This window comes from Procambarus clarkii, chromosome 73, assembly GCF_040958095.1.
Source record: "Procambarus clarkii isolate CNS0578487 chromosome 73, FALCON_Pclarkii_2.0, whole genome shotgun sequence".
Taxonomy (NCBI): domain Eukaryota; kingdom Metazoa; phylum Arthropoda; class Malacostraca; order Decapoda; family Cambaridae; genus Procambarus; species Procambarus clarkii.
Window position 1 is genome coordinate 13538391 of NC_091222.1, and position 15400 is coordinate 13553790.

General features: G+C 39.8%; 1 protein-coding gene across 1 annotated transcript in view; it reads left to right on the forward strand.

Moving 5' to 3' along the window:
* The window catches only part of LOC138356517 (probable 4-coumarate--CoA ligase 3), a 159145-nt gene that overhangs the window by 118876 nt on the left and 24869 nt on the right, over window positions 1-15400 (forward strand). Inside the window, exon 3 of the mRNA XM_069312672.1 lies at window positions 5927-6101. Within this exon, the coding sequence (XP_069168773.1) occupies window positions 5927-6101 (175 nt within the window). The remainder of the gene's footprint in view (window positions 1-5926; window positions 6102-15400) is intronic.

Genomic DNA, 15400 nt, shown 5'->3' on the forward strand with positions numbered 1-15400 from the left:
GAACTTGAAACCGGCCATATACTGCAGGTATGTTGACGACATTTTTACACAGGTACCTGATGTCAGACATCTGCAGAAGCTGAAGGAGGCATTTGAGCAGAGTTCCGTGCTGCGTTTCACTTACGAGACGGAAAAGGATGGGAAGCTGCCTTTTCTAGATGTAACAGTCATGGAAAAGGGCGGAGGTTTCCACACTGCAGTCTACACTAAGGAAACAAACATAGGAATGTGCCTAAATGCCAACAGCGACTGCCCTGACAGGTACAAGAGGAGTGTTGTTAACGCATACGTCGACCGTGCTCTCAGCCACAGCTCAGAATGGAAGCAAGTCGACGAAGAACTCTGTAGGGTAAGGCAGGTCCTAGTCAATAACGGCTTCTCCAATGGTTTCATCGAAGACATCATAAGAAGGAAAGTGAAAAGCCATGCAACCTCTGAAGAGACAACTAACACAACACCTATACCCCCTATTAGACTATTTTACAGGAATTTCTTTTCCACAGCTCATAAAACGGAGGAAAGGGTCCTGAAAGATATTGTTAATAGAAACGTTATCCCTACAGACAAAAATCAGAGGATACAACTGACGATTTACTATAAAACCAGAAAAACGGCCAGCCTACTCATGAGAAACTCTCCAGACAGAAAACAGAACGCTTTAAAGAGACTAATGTCGTCTATGCCTTCAAATGCCCACTTGGGGACTGTAAGCTCCAAAAAACCCAGTATATAGGCAAGACAACAACATCTCTTTCTAGGCGTTTAACGATGCATAAGCAACAGGGCTCCATTAAGGAACATATAATCTCTTCCCATAACCAAACCATCGCCAGAGATATCCTAGTAAACAACACAGAAATCATCGATAGATACAGCGATAGCAGGCGGCTTGACGTTTGCGAGGCACTACACATCAAGAAGTCAACACCAGCAATCAACAGCCAATTATTGCACAACTATATTCTACCCACCTCAAGACTCCGCTCCAATATAGAAGCATCAAGAAATATGGACCAATAGGCTTTCTACAAACACTTCTATTCAATACCCATTGTTTCTGTTGTCTTGTGTTGATACTTTTAATACCCTATTAATATCCCCTCCTGTTCTGTCTTGTGTTAATGCCACATCACCCTTCCCACCTCACTCAAATGTAGATATAAAATCAGAGATACGTTCTAATCAGTTGTGTATTTGTGAAGTCTTTGAAAATGTAATAAGTTTTACGAAACGCGCCCGTGTCGCATCAGACTAGAAATAAAAATGAATTTTGGAGAAGTGATTTTTGATTTACCTCCAACAGTGAAGCGTAATGAACGAAAGATTGAGAAAATTCGTGTTAGAATTATTAATCTTACTTTTTCGGTCATATTTAATAATATATATATATATATATAAGTATATTTTGGTAGCAGTCTTTCCTGTAGACATATATTATTAAATATGACCGAAAAAGTAAGATTAATAATTTTAACACGAATTTTCTAAATCTTTCGTACATTTCTTTTCACTGTTGGAGGTAATTCAAAAATCAATTCTCCAAAATTCATTTTTATTTCTAGTCTGACGCGACACTTGAGCGCGTTTTGTAAAACTTATTACATTTTCAAAGACTTTACACATACACAACTGAATAGAACTTACATATCTCCGATTTGTTTATATCTACATTTGAGTGAGGTGGATGGGTAAGGTGGTATTTAATAGGGTATTAATTTCATAAACACAAGACAGAACACGAAACAATGGGTATTGAAATGGAAGTGATTGTAGAAAGCCTATTGGACCATATTTCTTGATGCTTCTATATTGGAGCGGAATCTTGAGGTGGGTAGAATATAGTTGTGTATTAATTGACTGTTGATTGCTGGTGTTGACTTCTTAATGTGCAGTTCCTCGCAAACGTCAAGCCGTCTGCTATCGCTGTATCTATCGATGATTTCTGTGTTGTTTACTAGGATTTCTCTGGCGATGGTTTGGTTGTGGTAAGAGATTATATGTTCCTTAATGGAGCCCTTTTGCTTATGCATCGTTAAACGCATAGAAAGAGATGTTGTTGTCTTGCCTATATACTGGGTTTTTTGGAGCTTACAGTCCCCAAGAGGGCATTTGAAGGCATAGACGACGTTGGTCTCTTTTAAAGCGTTCTGTTTTGTGTCTGGAGAGTTTCTCATGAGTAGGCTGGCCGTTTTTCTGGTTTTATAGTAAATCGTCAGTTGTATCCTCTGATTTTTGTCTGTAGGGATAACGTTTCTATTAACAATATCTTTCAAGACCCTTTCCTCCGTTTTATGAGCTGTGGAAATTAAGTTCCTGTAAAATAGTCTAATAGGGGGAATAGGTGTTGTGTTTGTCTCTTCAGAGGTTGCATGGCGTTTCACTTTCCTTCTTATGATGTCTTCGACGAAACCATTGGAGAAGCCGTTGTTGACTAGGACCTGGCTTACCCTACAGAGTTCTTCGTCGACTTGCTTCCATTCTGAGCTGTGGCTGAGAGCACGGTCGACATATGCGTTAACAGCACTCCTCTTGTACCTGTCTGGGCAGTCGCTGTTGGCATTTAGGCACATTCCTATGTTCGTTTCCTTAGTGTAGACTGCAGTGTGGAAACCTCCGCTCCTTTCCATGACTGTTATATCTAGAAAGGGCAGCTTCCCCTCCTTCTCCATCTCGTAAGTGAAACGCAACACACAATTCTGCTCAAATGCCTCCTTCAGCTCCTGCAGATGTCTGACATCAGGTACCTGTGTAAAAATGTAGTCAACGTACCTGCAGTATGTGGCCGGTTTCAAGTTCATGTCGACTAAGACTTTTTGCTCGATGGTACCCATGTAGAAGTTTGCAAACAGGACACCTAGGGGAGAACCCATGGCGACCCCATCTACTTGCTTATACATGTGTCCATCCGGGCTCAAGAAGGGTGCCTCTTTAGTACAAGCTTGGAGTAGTTTCCTTAGACTGCTTTCTGGTATGTCAAGAGGAGTACAGGCCGGATCACGGTACACTCTGTCGGCTATCATCCCGATTGTATCATCCTCAGATACGTTGGTAAACAGAGTTTCTACGTCCAACGAGGCTCCTATCCCTGTGGCCCGTGTTCCCCGCAGCAAGTCAACAAATTCCTTTGGAGACTTCAGGCTGAAGGCGCAAGGGACATAAGGAGTCAGCAAGCCGTTGAGTCATTTAGTGGGTGTGGGTATCTGGCTGATGATTGGCCGAAGTGGGTTTCCAGGCTTGTGTGTCTTGACATATATATATATATATATATATATATATATATATATATATATATATATATATATATATATATATATAATTATGCAATTGACGATCACAAAACACTGATCATTTTATGCGGAAAAAAAACGCTTAATCGCTTTGACCGCTTCTGACCGCTTAATCCTCTTTGACCATTCTAAGCTAAGATATACCTTAGCGATTTTTAATCGCTTAAACCGCTTCTGACCGCTTAATCCTCTTTGACCATTCTAAGCTAAGATATACCTGTTTTTGGTTAATTACACCTGACCAACCCTGGGGATGGGGTGGTCAGGTGTCGGCCTATATATCTTCCCCCCTTCTCCCTTCTCCTTAGTCAGTCTGGTGTTGACAAAGGCTTTAACAAAGCCGAAACGTTCACCTCATTTCATATTTCTCTGTGGATTTTCCGCATATATATATATATATATATATATATATATATATATATATATATATATATATATATATATATATATATATATGTCGTACCTAGTAGTCAGAACGCACTTCTCAGCCTACTATGCATGGCCCGATTTGCCTAATAAGCCAAGTTTTCATGAAATATTTGTTTTTCGACTACCTAACCTACCTAACCTAACCTAACCTAACTTTTTCGGCTACCTAACCTAACCTAACCTATAAAGATAGGTTAGGTTAGGTTAGGTAGGGTTGGTTAGGTTCGGTCGTATATCTACGTTAATTTAAACTCCAATAAAAAAATTTACCTCATACATAATGAAATGGGTAGCTTTATCATTTCATACGAAAAAAATTAGAGAAAGTATATTAATTCAGGAAAACTTTGCTTATTAGGCAAATCGGGCCTTGCATAGTAGGCTGAGAAGTGCGTTCTGGCTACTAGGTACGACATATATATATATATATACATATATATATATATATATATATATATATATATATTATATATATATATATATTATATATATTATATATATATATATGTCGTACCTAGTAGCCAGAACGCACTTCTCAGCCTACTATGCAAGGCCCGATTTGCCTAATAAGCAAAGTTTTCATGAATTAATTGTTTTTCGACTACCTAACCTACCTAACCTAACCTAACCTAACTTTTTCAGCTACCTAACCAAACCTAACCTATAAAGATAGGTTAGGTTAGGTTAGGTAGGGTTGGTTAGGTTCGGTCATATATCTACGTTAATTTTAACTCCAATAAAAAAAAATTGACCTCATACATACTGAAATGGGTAGCTTTCTCATTTAATAAAAAAAAATTAGAAAAAATATATTAATTCAGGAAAACTTGGCTTATTAGGCAAATCGGGCCTTGCATAGTAGGCCAAAAAGTGAGTTCTGGCTACGAGGTACGACATATATATATATATATATATATATATATATATATAATATATTATATATATATATATATATATATATTATATATATATATATATATATATATATATATGTCGTACCTAGTAGCCAGAACTCACTTCTCAGCCTACTATGCAAGGCCCGATTTGCTTAATAAGCCAAGTTTTCATGAATTAATTGTTTTTCGACTACCTAACCTACCTAACCTAACCTAACCTAACTTTTTCGGCAACCTAACCTAGCCTAACCTTTAAAGATAGGTTAGGTTAGGTTAGGTAGGGTTGGTTAGGTTCGGTCATATATCTACGTTAATTTTAACTCCAATAAAAAAAATTGACCTCATACATTATGAAATGGGTAGCTTTATCATATCATAAGAAAAAAATTAGAGAAAATATATTAATTCATGAAAACTTGGCTTATTAGGCAAATCGGGCCTTGCATAGTAGGCTGAGAAGTGCGTTCTGGCTACTAGGTACGACATATATATATATATATAAGTATATATATGTAAGATCCAGGCGTGTAGTATCTCCTCATGACTCAGTTATATATATATATATATATATAATATATATATATATATAATATATATATATAATATATATATATATATATATATATATATATTAATATATATATATATATATAATATATATATAACTGAGTCATGAGGAGATACTACACGCCTGGATCTTGATACACTGATGTATGGTTGCTTCTTAGAGATATAGTTCTTAATAGAACGTCTTTCTTCAGCGAAGTCACCCTGCAAGGCTACTGAGACTAACTCCGAGCGTTTGGCCTCCACTCTGCAAGGGTACTGAGCCTAGGTCCGAGCGTTTGGCATCCACCCTGCAAGACTATTGATCTTAGGCCCGAGCGTTTCGTCTCAACCCTGCAAGACTATTGAGCCTAAGTCCGAGTGTTTGGCCTCCACCCCTGCAAGGCTATTGAGCCTAGCTATGAGCGTCTGGCCTTCAATCTTGTACAGATATTCGCTTTTATATTTATACTAGGAGAACAGGTACCGGCGTTGACCGGACCTCTCTATCTCTTACCTGTCCATTTATCTATCCATCCATCCATTAGCCACTAACACTGACTTCAGGTCGGCCTAAAGGCTAACTAAACATTTAAGACATAGATTGAAATTTTGTAGTAATTTATAAGAAACAAAAAGTACACCTAAACTAATACAATGTAGGCAGCTTCATACTATATTGATTGAGACATTACGGTCATCTGGTATTTGTGTAATTATTTTAAAATCTGATTTTTTTTTTTTACAAAATGTTCTTTCAACCCTCAGGTGGGAACTCTTCACTTGGTTCCACCGGTGCTTAACTTCTTGAACCACTCTCCGACAGTTACCCCTGAAGCACTGGCATCACTGCACACCACTTTCTGTGGCGCTGCCCCTGTTCTTGTCACCGACGTACAAGCATTCAAGGAGAGAATTAAAAAAACTTTATTCTTCCAAGAAGGTAAACAAAATTTATAAACTTTAAAATATTAAAAGGGAATTAAATTTATTTAAATGTATTGAGCACATCAAGATGGTAATAATAGTTTTAAGAGCGAAGGTTAATTGCTTGCCATAAGTTCTCCTAATATTCCCGTCTCACATACAATGGTTGGTCACACATAAAATACAAAATTGGCATGGAAAGTGAGTGAAAATTAACAATTTAAAAATAATTAATAATTTATTGTGTCAGGGGACAGCCAGCTAGATAATATATACATGTTAGGCTTAAATTGAGGTCCCCCTTAATGTCGAATTACTGACCCTTTCACCCCAGGATGCAACCTTACGACAACCTCATTAACTCTTGGGAATAAATTTACTGCTAAGTGAACAGGTCCATTTGGTGATAAGAAATACACGCAACTTGTTTTGTCCTGTCAGAGATTCGAACCCAAGCCCCGAATCCTGAAATCTCGATCATAAATTTAAATTTTGCTCCAAGGGGCGAGTTTATGGGCAAAGTCATTTATCCTGTGAGTGGCCATATCGCCATAACATGATGTAAACACTCCCCGATAGGAAGAAAACCTGCTGAGTTGTTCATCCTGTCATTTGTACTCAGACACAGCTGGTACTTGCTTAACTGTGTCAAGTGAACAGCTTCTCAAACTAAAAGATTAACGTTCGTCAACCCTTAAAATCGTACTTTATCTTGCGGGTGCAAAATGGGGGAATCTTTTAAAAAACAGTGTCTATATTTAACATATAGTGTTTTCATAACTCAAACATTGTGGGGTTTATTATTCTTCACATATTTCTAATGACTCTTATATATCCACACTCTCTCAGGTAGTGGACAATGCGGTGTCTATCACTCTCACAGCAGATTCTGTAACTCCTCTGTTCAACTGTTGTTTCCATTCCGAATCTCCAAGGATATTTGTATCCAAGAAGGATTCTTGCTATAACTGCTTCTCTCCCGCGGCCACCTCCTCTTAGTCTTTAATGATTGGGATTGCCAGCTGCAACTCATGTTATACCAGCGTACAGATTCACAGATTTGTTCTTCTGTCCTCCTTTCCTCAGTAACCTTGTCACGGTGATGCTGCCTGATGGTACCTCTAATTTGTAGCAATTTGGGTAGAATATAGTTGTGCTATATATCACAACTATATTCTACCCACCTCAAGACTCCGCTCCAATATATAAGCATCAAGAAATATGGACCAATAGGCTTTCTACAAACACTTCTATTCAATACCCATTGTTTCGTGTTCTGTTTTGTGTTGATGAAATTAATACCCTATTTATGCCACCTCTTGTTCTGTCTTGTGTTGATGAAATTAATACCCTATTAATGCCACCTCTTGTTCTGTCTTGTGTTAATGCCACATCACCCCTTCCACCTCACTCAAATGTAGATATAAAATCGGAGATGCGTAAGTTCTATTCAGTTGTGTATTTGTGAACTAAAGTCTTTGAAAATGTAATAAGTTTTACGAAACGCGCTCGTGTCGCGTCAGACTAGAAATAAAAATGAATTTTGGAGAATTGATTTTTGATTTACCTCCAACAGTGAAAGGAAATGTACGAAAGATTGAGAAAATTCGTGTTAGAATTATTAATCTTACTTTTTCGGTCATATTTAATAATATATGTCTACAGGAAAGACTGCTACCAAAATATACTAATATATATATAATATATATATTTAGGAAGGGAGTACCACATCTAGCTGGAAGAAGGGGGACCCATAGCCTCGGAGGAAACCACGCATAACGCATTAGAGGGAATGTTTAGATCCCCTCCAATACAGTTTCTGTGTGCTTTTCTCCTACCACCCCCTTCCTTTTTTTATTTTTTGTGCTTTATTATGCATTTGATGGTTACAAGATATACATGGGTTGATAAAAATAATAATGCAAAAAGGTGCTTAAAGGTTATGGATCTCTTGAAAAACACAACAATGGGAAACATTGATGAATGTCACAGACGGGTTCGATCATTGTTGCAAGTCAAACACTTCTTCGAATTCCTCTGAAGTTGGACTAGTGCCCAAGACGCAACAGGCATTTCCCCTCTGAATCGCAACACTGAGGCGCTGGAACAAGAAACTTTTTGCTCTCTGGTCTTTTGTAGCGCTGATCAATTTGTCCCCCAATTCCTTCAGGAACTTCAATGCACATTTTCCCCACGAACCGAGGGTCTCCGAGCCGATCGGAACAAAGCTGTAGCAGTGTGCTAGACCTCTGTATTTAATAATTTTCTGCGATTCCCTGAAAGAAGCAGCACCACCGCTTTCACGTGTGCTGTAGTGGAGGTAGGTACTGGCCAGTGTGGCAGCGCACGTGTAGTCCCATACCACTTGCTTACCATCCTTCCAAGGTAGCAAGGTGACGCCATCAGGGCGCTTCTGAGGGTCGTTAGGTCTGGATAAGTGTGGTTCTCTTTGTGCCGGGCAGCGGGCTGTGGCGAGGCTCCTCTTGATGATGTCGTTGACTTCTTCATGTCTTGCGATTTTACCCTGTGATTTACGACATACCAGACCATGACGACCATATTGGTCTGCCATCGCAGTTCCGCAGATGCACCTATGTTCGGTGAGGATCGGGGCGGCAAGGCGAAGGGCAACTCCAATGCGGAGAGCATCATGACTGAGGCGAGTTCCCAGGGCTGCATTGGGCACAGCAAATAAAAAATCCCCGGCGTGGGGTGCTGTTACCGCTAGGAGGCGGGCTTTGTTTTCAGCATCAGCGTTGTCAATCATTGCTGTGACAGTCTTTTCCATTATGGGGCTATCCCAGTGGGCCTGCTTGTGGTCTTTTGGGACTTGTGGTCGGGGTTGAGGGTGTGCAATGGTGTCCCATTGTCTGGCTGCTTCGATGAACGTTTGATCATGAGTTCCCGCTGTCTCTCTCATACGCTCTGGTAGGATCTGCCCTACCAATTCGTTGGCTGCTGTACATGAGGATAAGAATGCTGGAAGTGCTACCTCAGTTGCCTTTCGTATGCCTATCCCTCCAAATCTCACTGGTAGTGTTGCTTGGTCCCACTGACTGTCATCTAAATCTAGGTTGAGCGCCTTCCTGAATATTGACCTGAGGAGCTCATCATATTGATTTAGAAGTGGGTTGCCAAAAGTTGGTGCACACCTTAAGAAGTATGTTAGCCTGGGCAAGGTAAGGCACTTTGTGAGAAGGTAGAGGGCATCGTGGGAGTCCAAGTCCCCAATTCTCTCTTTCATCCTCTTTAGGTCTCTAAACTTTTCGTCAAGGACTGCAGCAATGGCATTGTGGCCCAGAGATGCTCCGAGTAGTGTGCTGTCGGTAGGTTTAACGACTGAGGCTTCTGGTAGAACTGATTTCACTGCTCTAATGATTACTTCACTAGATGCAATAATTTCGCACTTGGAGGGGTTAAGAACGAGACCCATGGACTCCCCCCGTGTCTTCACCAGCTGTAGGTCTTCTAGCAGGGAATCTTGTGTGCATGCCAGAGTGCCATCATCCAGGAACCAGATGTTGAGCTCGCTGGACAGTCTGGTTGTAATTTCTCGAACCGCTATGCAAAAGAGGAACGATGCAAGTGGGTCACCCTGTTGAATTCCCTCTGCTGAGGTGACTTCATGTTTGCCAAACAGGAGGGTTGAGTCTTTGCTGTAGCCTGCTGACACAAACGGGAGAATGCTTGGGCAATGTTCCTGGACTGCAGTGAGGATTGCTTCCCTTTTGACCGAGTTGAAAGCGTTTTTAAAATCTAATTTTACTACTGCCTGGTCTTCAGTAAGAGAGCTAATGTAGGCTCGTGCAGCATGAGCCGCTGCTTCACAGCCTTGGGGGACTCCAAACCCCAGCTGGTTGGGTTGCAGCATGGTGGCTGCTTCCGTTCGGATACTTCTGACAGCAGCCCTTGCAACTAGGCGGCGAAGGGTATTACCAACGGCAATGGGTCTGATCCCTCCCCCCTTCTTTTTAAGGGCACATAGGGAAGCACCAAAGAAGAATGGTTTGATTTCATCAGGGATTAACCCGGCGAGGCAGTTGTTGACAAACGATGTGATTTCTGTCAGGAGCGCTTCTGCAGCTGGGCCAAGAACAGGGTTCACCATTTCCTTCTCATGTAGAGGTCTTACCCCTGTGTAGCCTCCTGAGGAGCCCGGGGGAAATGATTCAATTTTCTTGCTGACTTGGGTACCTAATTTTCTGTTGTCGCTGATTGTCGTACTTGGTCTGCCTCGGCGGTGTTTGGTGTGTTTGGGGAGGCGGACTAGGTTGTCAGCCCTAGGAAAATCCCTAATTGCTTTATTGACGGATGAGGCCAGTGTCTTGCCTCCTCTGTCTGGTACACCTAAGCATGCATTGCCAAAAAGTAACAGATTGTGCCAGGCTTTGATGGTATCAGGTGCATCAAGGTTATTTGACCCTCTGTTGACTTTTCCGATGAGGTCCGTGTATTTCACTGCAGCAAAAGGGCGAGAGGCCTTATATATATATATATATATATATATATATATATATATATATATATATATATATATATATATATTATATATATATATAATATATATATATATATATATATATATAATATATATATATATATATATATATATATATATATATATATATATATATATATATATATTTATATATATATATATATATATATATATATATATATATATATATATATATATATATATTTATATATATATATATATATATATATATATATATATATATATATTATATATATATATATATGTATTGCAATAAATGTAGGTGACTAATTTTAGACTATGAGCAGATGATGAACATGTAAATAATTGGCATGGAGGGAGATGTCGATATTACGCTAACATGATGTGAGGCTCCCAACGACGTCTTGACCTTCACTTGAGCAACAGTGATCGTGAGAGAGGGTTGTACTGTGTTTGAGCTCCTGGCAGAAAATGAGGAACCCCTAGTTGTGTGCCCCTACAAGAGGAGGCAATCAAGCAGGCGATTATGTGTGATGCCTGAGGACGACTTAAAGGCTCAAGTCAGGACCAGAAGAAGCCTGTGAGTCAGTCCTATAGCGATTTTTTGGGTGACCTGTGGGAGCCATTGTGAGGATCGGGACCTGATCGCCCTCGAAAGATAATTTCTTGGGTAAGTTAATATAACACTTGTTGCAGTGGTTGATCGTTTGCCTAGCGATCATGGCAAGTGTTTATGAATATAGTATATATGTTTCATCAAGGCAGCGAGCTGAAATAACATATTAGAGATAGTGGAACATGCTGGAGGACAGAGAGATACATCCACCCTCTCAAGAGGCCAGTGGCTGACTGAGTGAGGGAGCCCCGGGGCGGCTGCCAGCAATGTCCCAAATGGGCTCGCCTAGATGGGGGAGGACCGTCGGGCGACATGTTAGATTTTAAAGAGGTTTTGGATGTGTAGTTTTATTTTCTGTGAATACATTTAATAATGTTTTAGTAGGGAAACATTTTTATTAGGATGGCAAGGGAAATTGCAGGTTTGCTTGTGGGAGGAGTTGATGGAAGAAATTCGAGGCCAGGAAAGAAGTTAATGGAGGAAACTTCGAGGCTGGGGAAGTGAATGCTGAACTCTGTGGGAGAGTAGCACTCCATAGTGAGTGGCTGACCTCATGCAGTGAAGAGGAGTTTCACGTGTTTCTGTGGGATCAGTGGTGAAGCATCAATGGTGTTTGATGAAAACTTCATTGTGTAGCAGTTTAGGAGGACTGCAGAAGAGCCTTGTTGACTATTTTGGATAATCTAGAGATATACATGGTAGTGAGCCCCTAGGAGCAGATCAGAGGTTCATTGCGATCACACATAATGTATGAGAGGAGTGCTTAAATGCTTATTGACATGTAAGGTGAGAAATTGATTTCTTTTTGTTTTTTGAAATATTTATGCAGATGTTTCTGGTGTTTCAGCCATAGGCTGAGTTTTATAAACTTTTAGAGCTGATTGTACAATAGTGTTGTGACGACATTGCAATCCCCACTTAGTGAGGGAATAGTAATTGGTAAGCCAAGAGTTGAGTAGCCACTTGATATGGACAGTTGGTGATGCCAGGATAGGATATCGAATTGTTACCTGGTCGTAGCAGCTTAGAGTGTTGTATGTTAATATTTTCATTTCTTTTTATGTAATGTACACTATACGATATTTTGTTTATTGAATGTGTATTGTTGCCTGGTTTTTGCCCTTGTCCTGGTGAAGCTTCCCAGAAAGCAGGAGAGGGAGAGAGAGAGAGAGAGAGAAAGGATCACAGCTGCAGACAGGGTGGCAAGGAATACTAATCCGTAAAAGGGGAATTTAGGAGGTCATTCAAAACAAGGGGAGAGTGGGGGAGTCACAGCGGCTCAAGTAGGGTGTGTACACCGGACAACGAGGCCAATATTGGAGCCGTACCCCTAGATATGTGATGCTGAACCCCTCTCCAAGATCAAGAGGCGTGCAGGGTGATCTCATGAGAAAACTTCAAGCACTGCTGAGTTCATTGCTGTTCGACCGACGGTAGCGAGAGTATGGCTGCCAATGTCGGTTGTGTGTTCTGGCAGAGAATGGTTGGGGTACGTTGTCCACCTGTACGCAAGTAACAGTCTGGTGCAGCAACCAGAGTTCTCTTTGGAAGTTTAAGTTCAATTAATCCCAACCCCCTGAGGTCAGAACATTACTCTCACCACTCTCTTGATCTCAGCGACCATCGCAAGATTTTCTGCCAGATTTTTATTAAGGATTTGTAGCGCTGCTTTAGAATCAGTGAATATCACTGCACTGTGCTTTGTTCAAGGAATCTTATCGCCATAACAATGGCAGTTAGCTCTGCTTGTATTGAAGAGGCACAGTTCTCAATACGGACTTTTCCTTCATTTCCGCGTTGTGAGGGATACATAAAACGGCGGGAAACGCTGGCGGTGGTACCGGCTCCGTCACAGCTGCTGAAATTTCGTGTTTAATTTCGTCTCCACTCAACGTTGCATGGCCTAACTGCTGCCTAGCACGAGTTAGGTGCATGGAGACTTAATATGACATAACTCACAGTGAACCTCAACAGTAATCAACCAAAATTAACCAATTTTCGCCTGCCTTTCTACAACCCTTCTGCCAAGTGTTCCCTATACGCTAGTCATCCCTACTATAATTCACCAAGTATCTACCTTTAGAAACGCTACCAAGAATCTATTCGTCGAAAACATGCCCAAACATAACAACAAGCAAGGTAGGGGTGCCTCTCGCTCTGGTTCCATTACTCCTAGAGTTCTGAATGAAACACTGGCAACGCCGCAACCCTCGCCGATGTTTGTAAACACAGCATCCGCTCCCCCTCCTCACTCCCCCCCTTCAATTCACCTCGGATCTCTAGCTTTAGAATTCACTCAATCTATGGCTCCCTGTACAAACTTCAAACCTCTCCGAAGTAATCCATGGCTCCAGAAACTGCACAACCTTGTGAAAATGCAATCAGAAGCTATTTTGGCCCTCCAAGACACAGTCACCCGACAACAACATACCATAGACCGCCTCCTTGAATCGTCGATGAACAACAACCAAGAAATTCTCAACATACAAACTGTTGCAAATGATGCAATGGATCAAATACGTAAGATTCAGGCTGAAGAAACCCTCGCAGCTCAAAGTGACCTCCTTAAAAAGCTGGAAAAACAGATCAATCTCCTTCAGACTCACCAGGCGGCTTCCAAAGATGACCAAGAACAACAACAACTTCATGACTCCCTGATAATTAGCTCTACTGATCTACCTGTTGAACAACAAGGTGAGGATTGCTGTAACATAGCCAACACCCTAATTAATTCAAAGATCAGTGTCAATGTTCAAATCAAATCGGCTATTAGGATAGACAAAAACAATCCCCGTAACAGGAGAATGCTCATCAAACTTGCAAATCCCTCTGCGAAGTTTGACCTCATACAAACAGCTGCTCAGCAAAAAACCAACCTCTATATAAATGAGTGTCTTACAAAGCAGCGTGGATCCCTCCTCTACAGGCTGCGCCAAGTTCGCAAACAAAACCCTGGTCTTATCAAGCAGTGCTACACAAGGAATGGTACGATTTTTGCGAAGAAAGAAGCTACAGGAAAAAGATATGAAATAAAATGTGACCAACAACTCCTGGCCTTCTTAAGTGATTGTGGTATATCTGAAAACCTGAACCTGATCAATGCCAGTACTTAAAATAACTCTTTCAGTGCCTGAGCCTAACCTAACTTAATCTAACTTTGTCTAAGATGCTGTCTCTGCCTTACCATTTACCTGATGTTCTCCTATTCATATAATTTCCTAAATAATCCATCAAGTCTCCATGCACTTATGCAAGCATCTACCTCAGTTTCATTGTAAAATTTTACTCTTAAATCTAATCTTACCCTATTCCATTTATATTTTAAATTTATTTGTATTGATCTATGTCATTTATTGAAATCAATTATTGATCTCATTTTTGTTCTTTTAATTAAGTTCATACTAATTATAAGTTAAAACTAAGCTTAATAAAATTTATTATCTTTAAGATTATTTTACTTTACAATTATCATTTGTCAAATTTTTTTATATATTCATCTTGACAGTCTCTACTAATTTTTTGTTCTCACCACCAAACTTGTGTATCCTCCATGGCTATCTAGTGACCTTAATTCTACCTCTAATTGTTTCACTTCCTTGTTTGCTTGCATTTATTGTTGTGTCTTGCCATAATTATTCTTTAATTTAGCAGACTCAATACTTTGTAAGCTCTTATTGTATTGTTATATTATTATATTGTGTTTTGCTATAATTACTTCCTATTTTACAGCAGATTTGTTTTTCATCTGTTCATGTAATTGCTTATCTTATTGTATTGTGACATTCTTTTCTATATTGATATATATTTTCTGTCTATTGTTACTTACAGTGTACCTGAGAGTACCTGTAAGCAATCTACCTGATTTTTCATTTTTGCTCAATTTTTTTTTGTATTGCTTAGTCTTGTTTATATTTTTGTTTTGTATATCTATATCTTGTGTTTTGTATAGTCCATGTTTATATGTTTTTTTCTTTAATCTCATTCATTACCTAGGTTTCCTAGCCTAGCCATACTCCCTTACTACATTGTACCCCTGTAAGCCCCTTTTGTGTTTGTTTGGTACAGTATTGTGTACATTTATTTATTTTTGTTTTTCTTGTTTTTCCTGCAATCAGCTTTTTTTATGCAGTCAAGTATAGACCCAGAACTTAACCTCTTATCCACTATCTATGACAATAATCAATTTAATGATCTAAATTGCAGATATTTTGCAGCACAT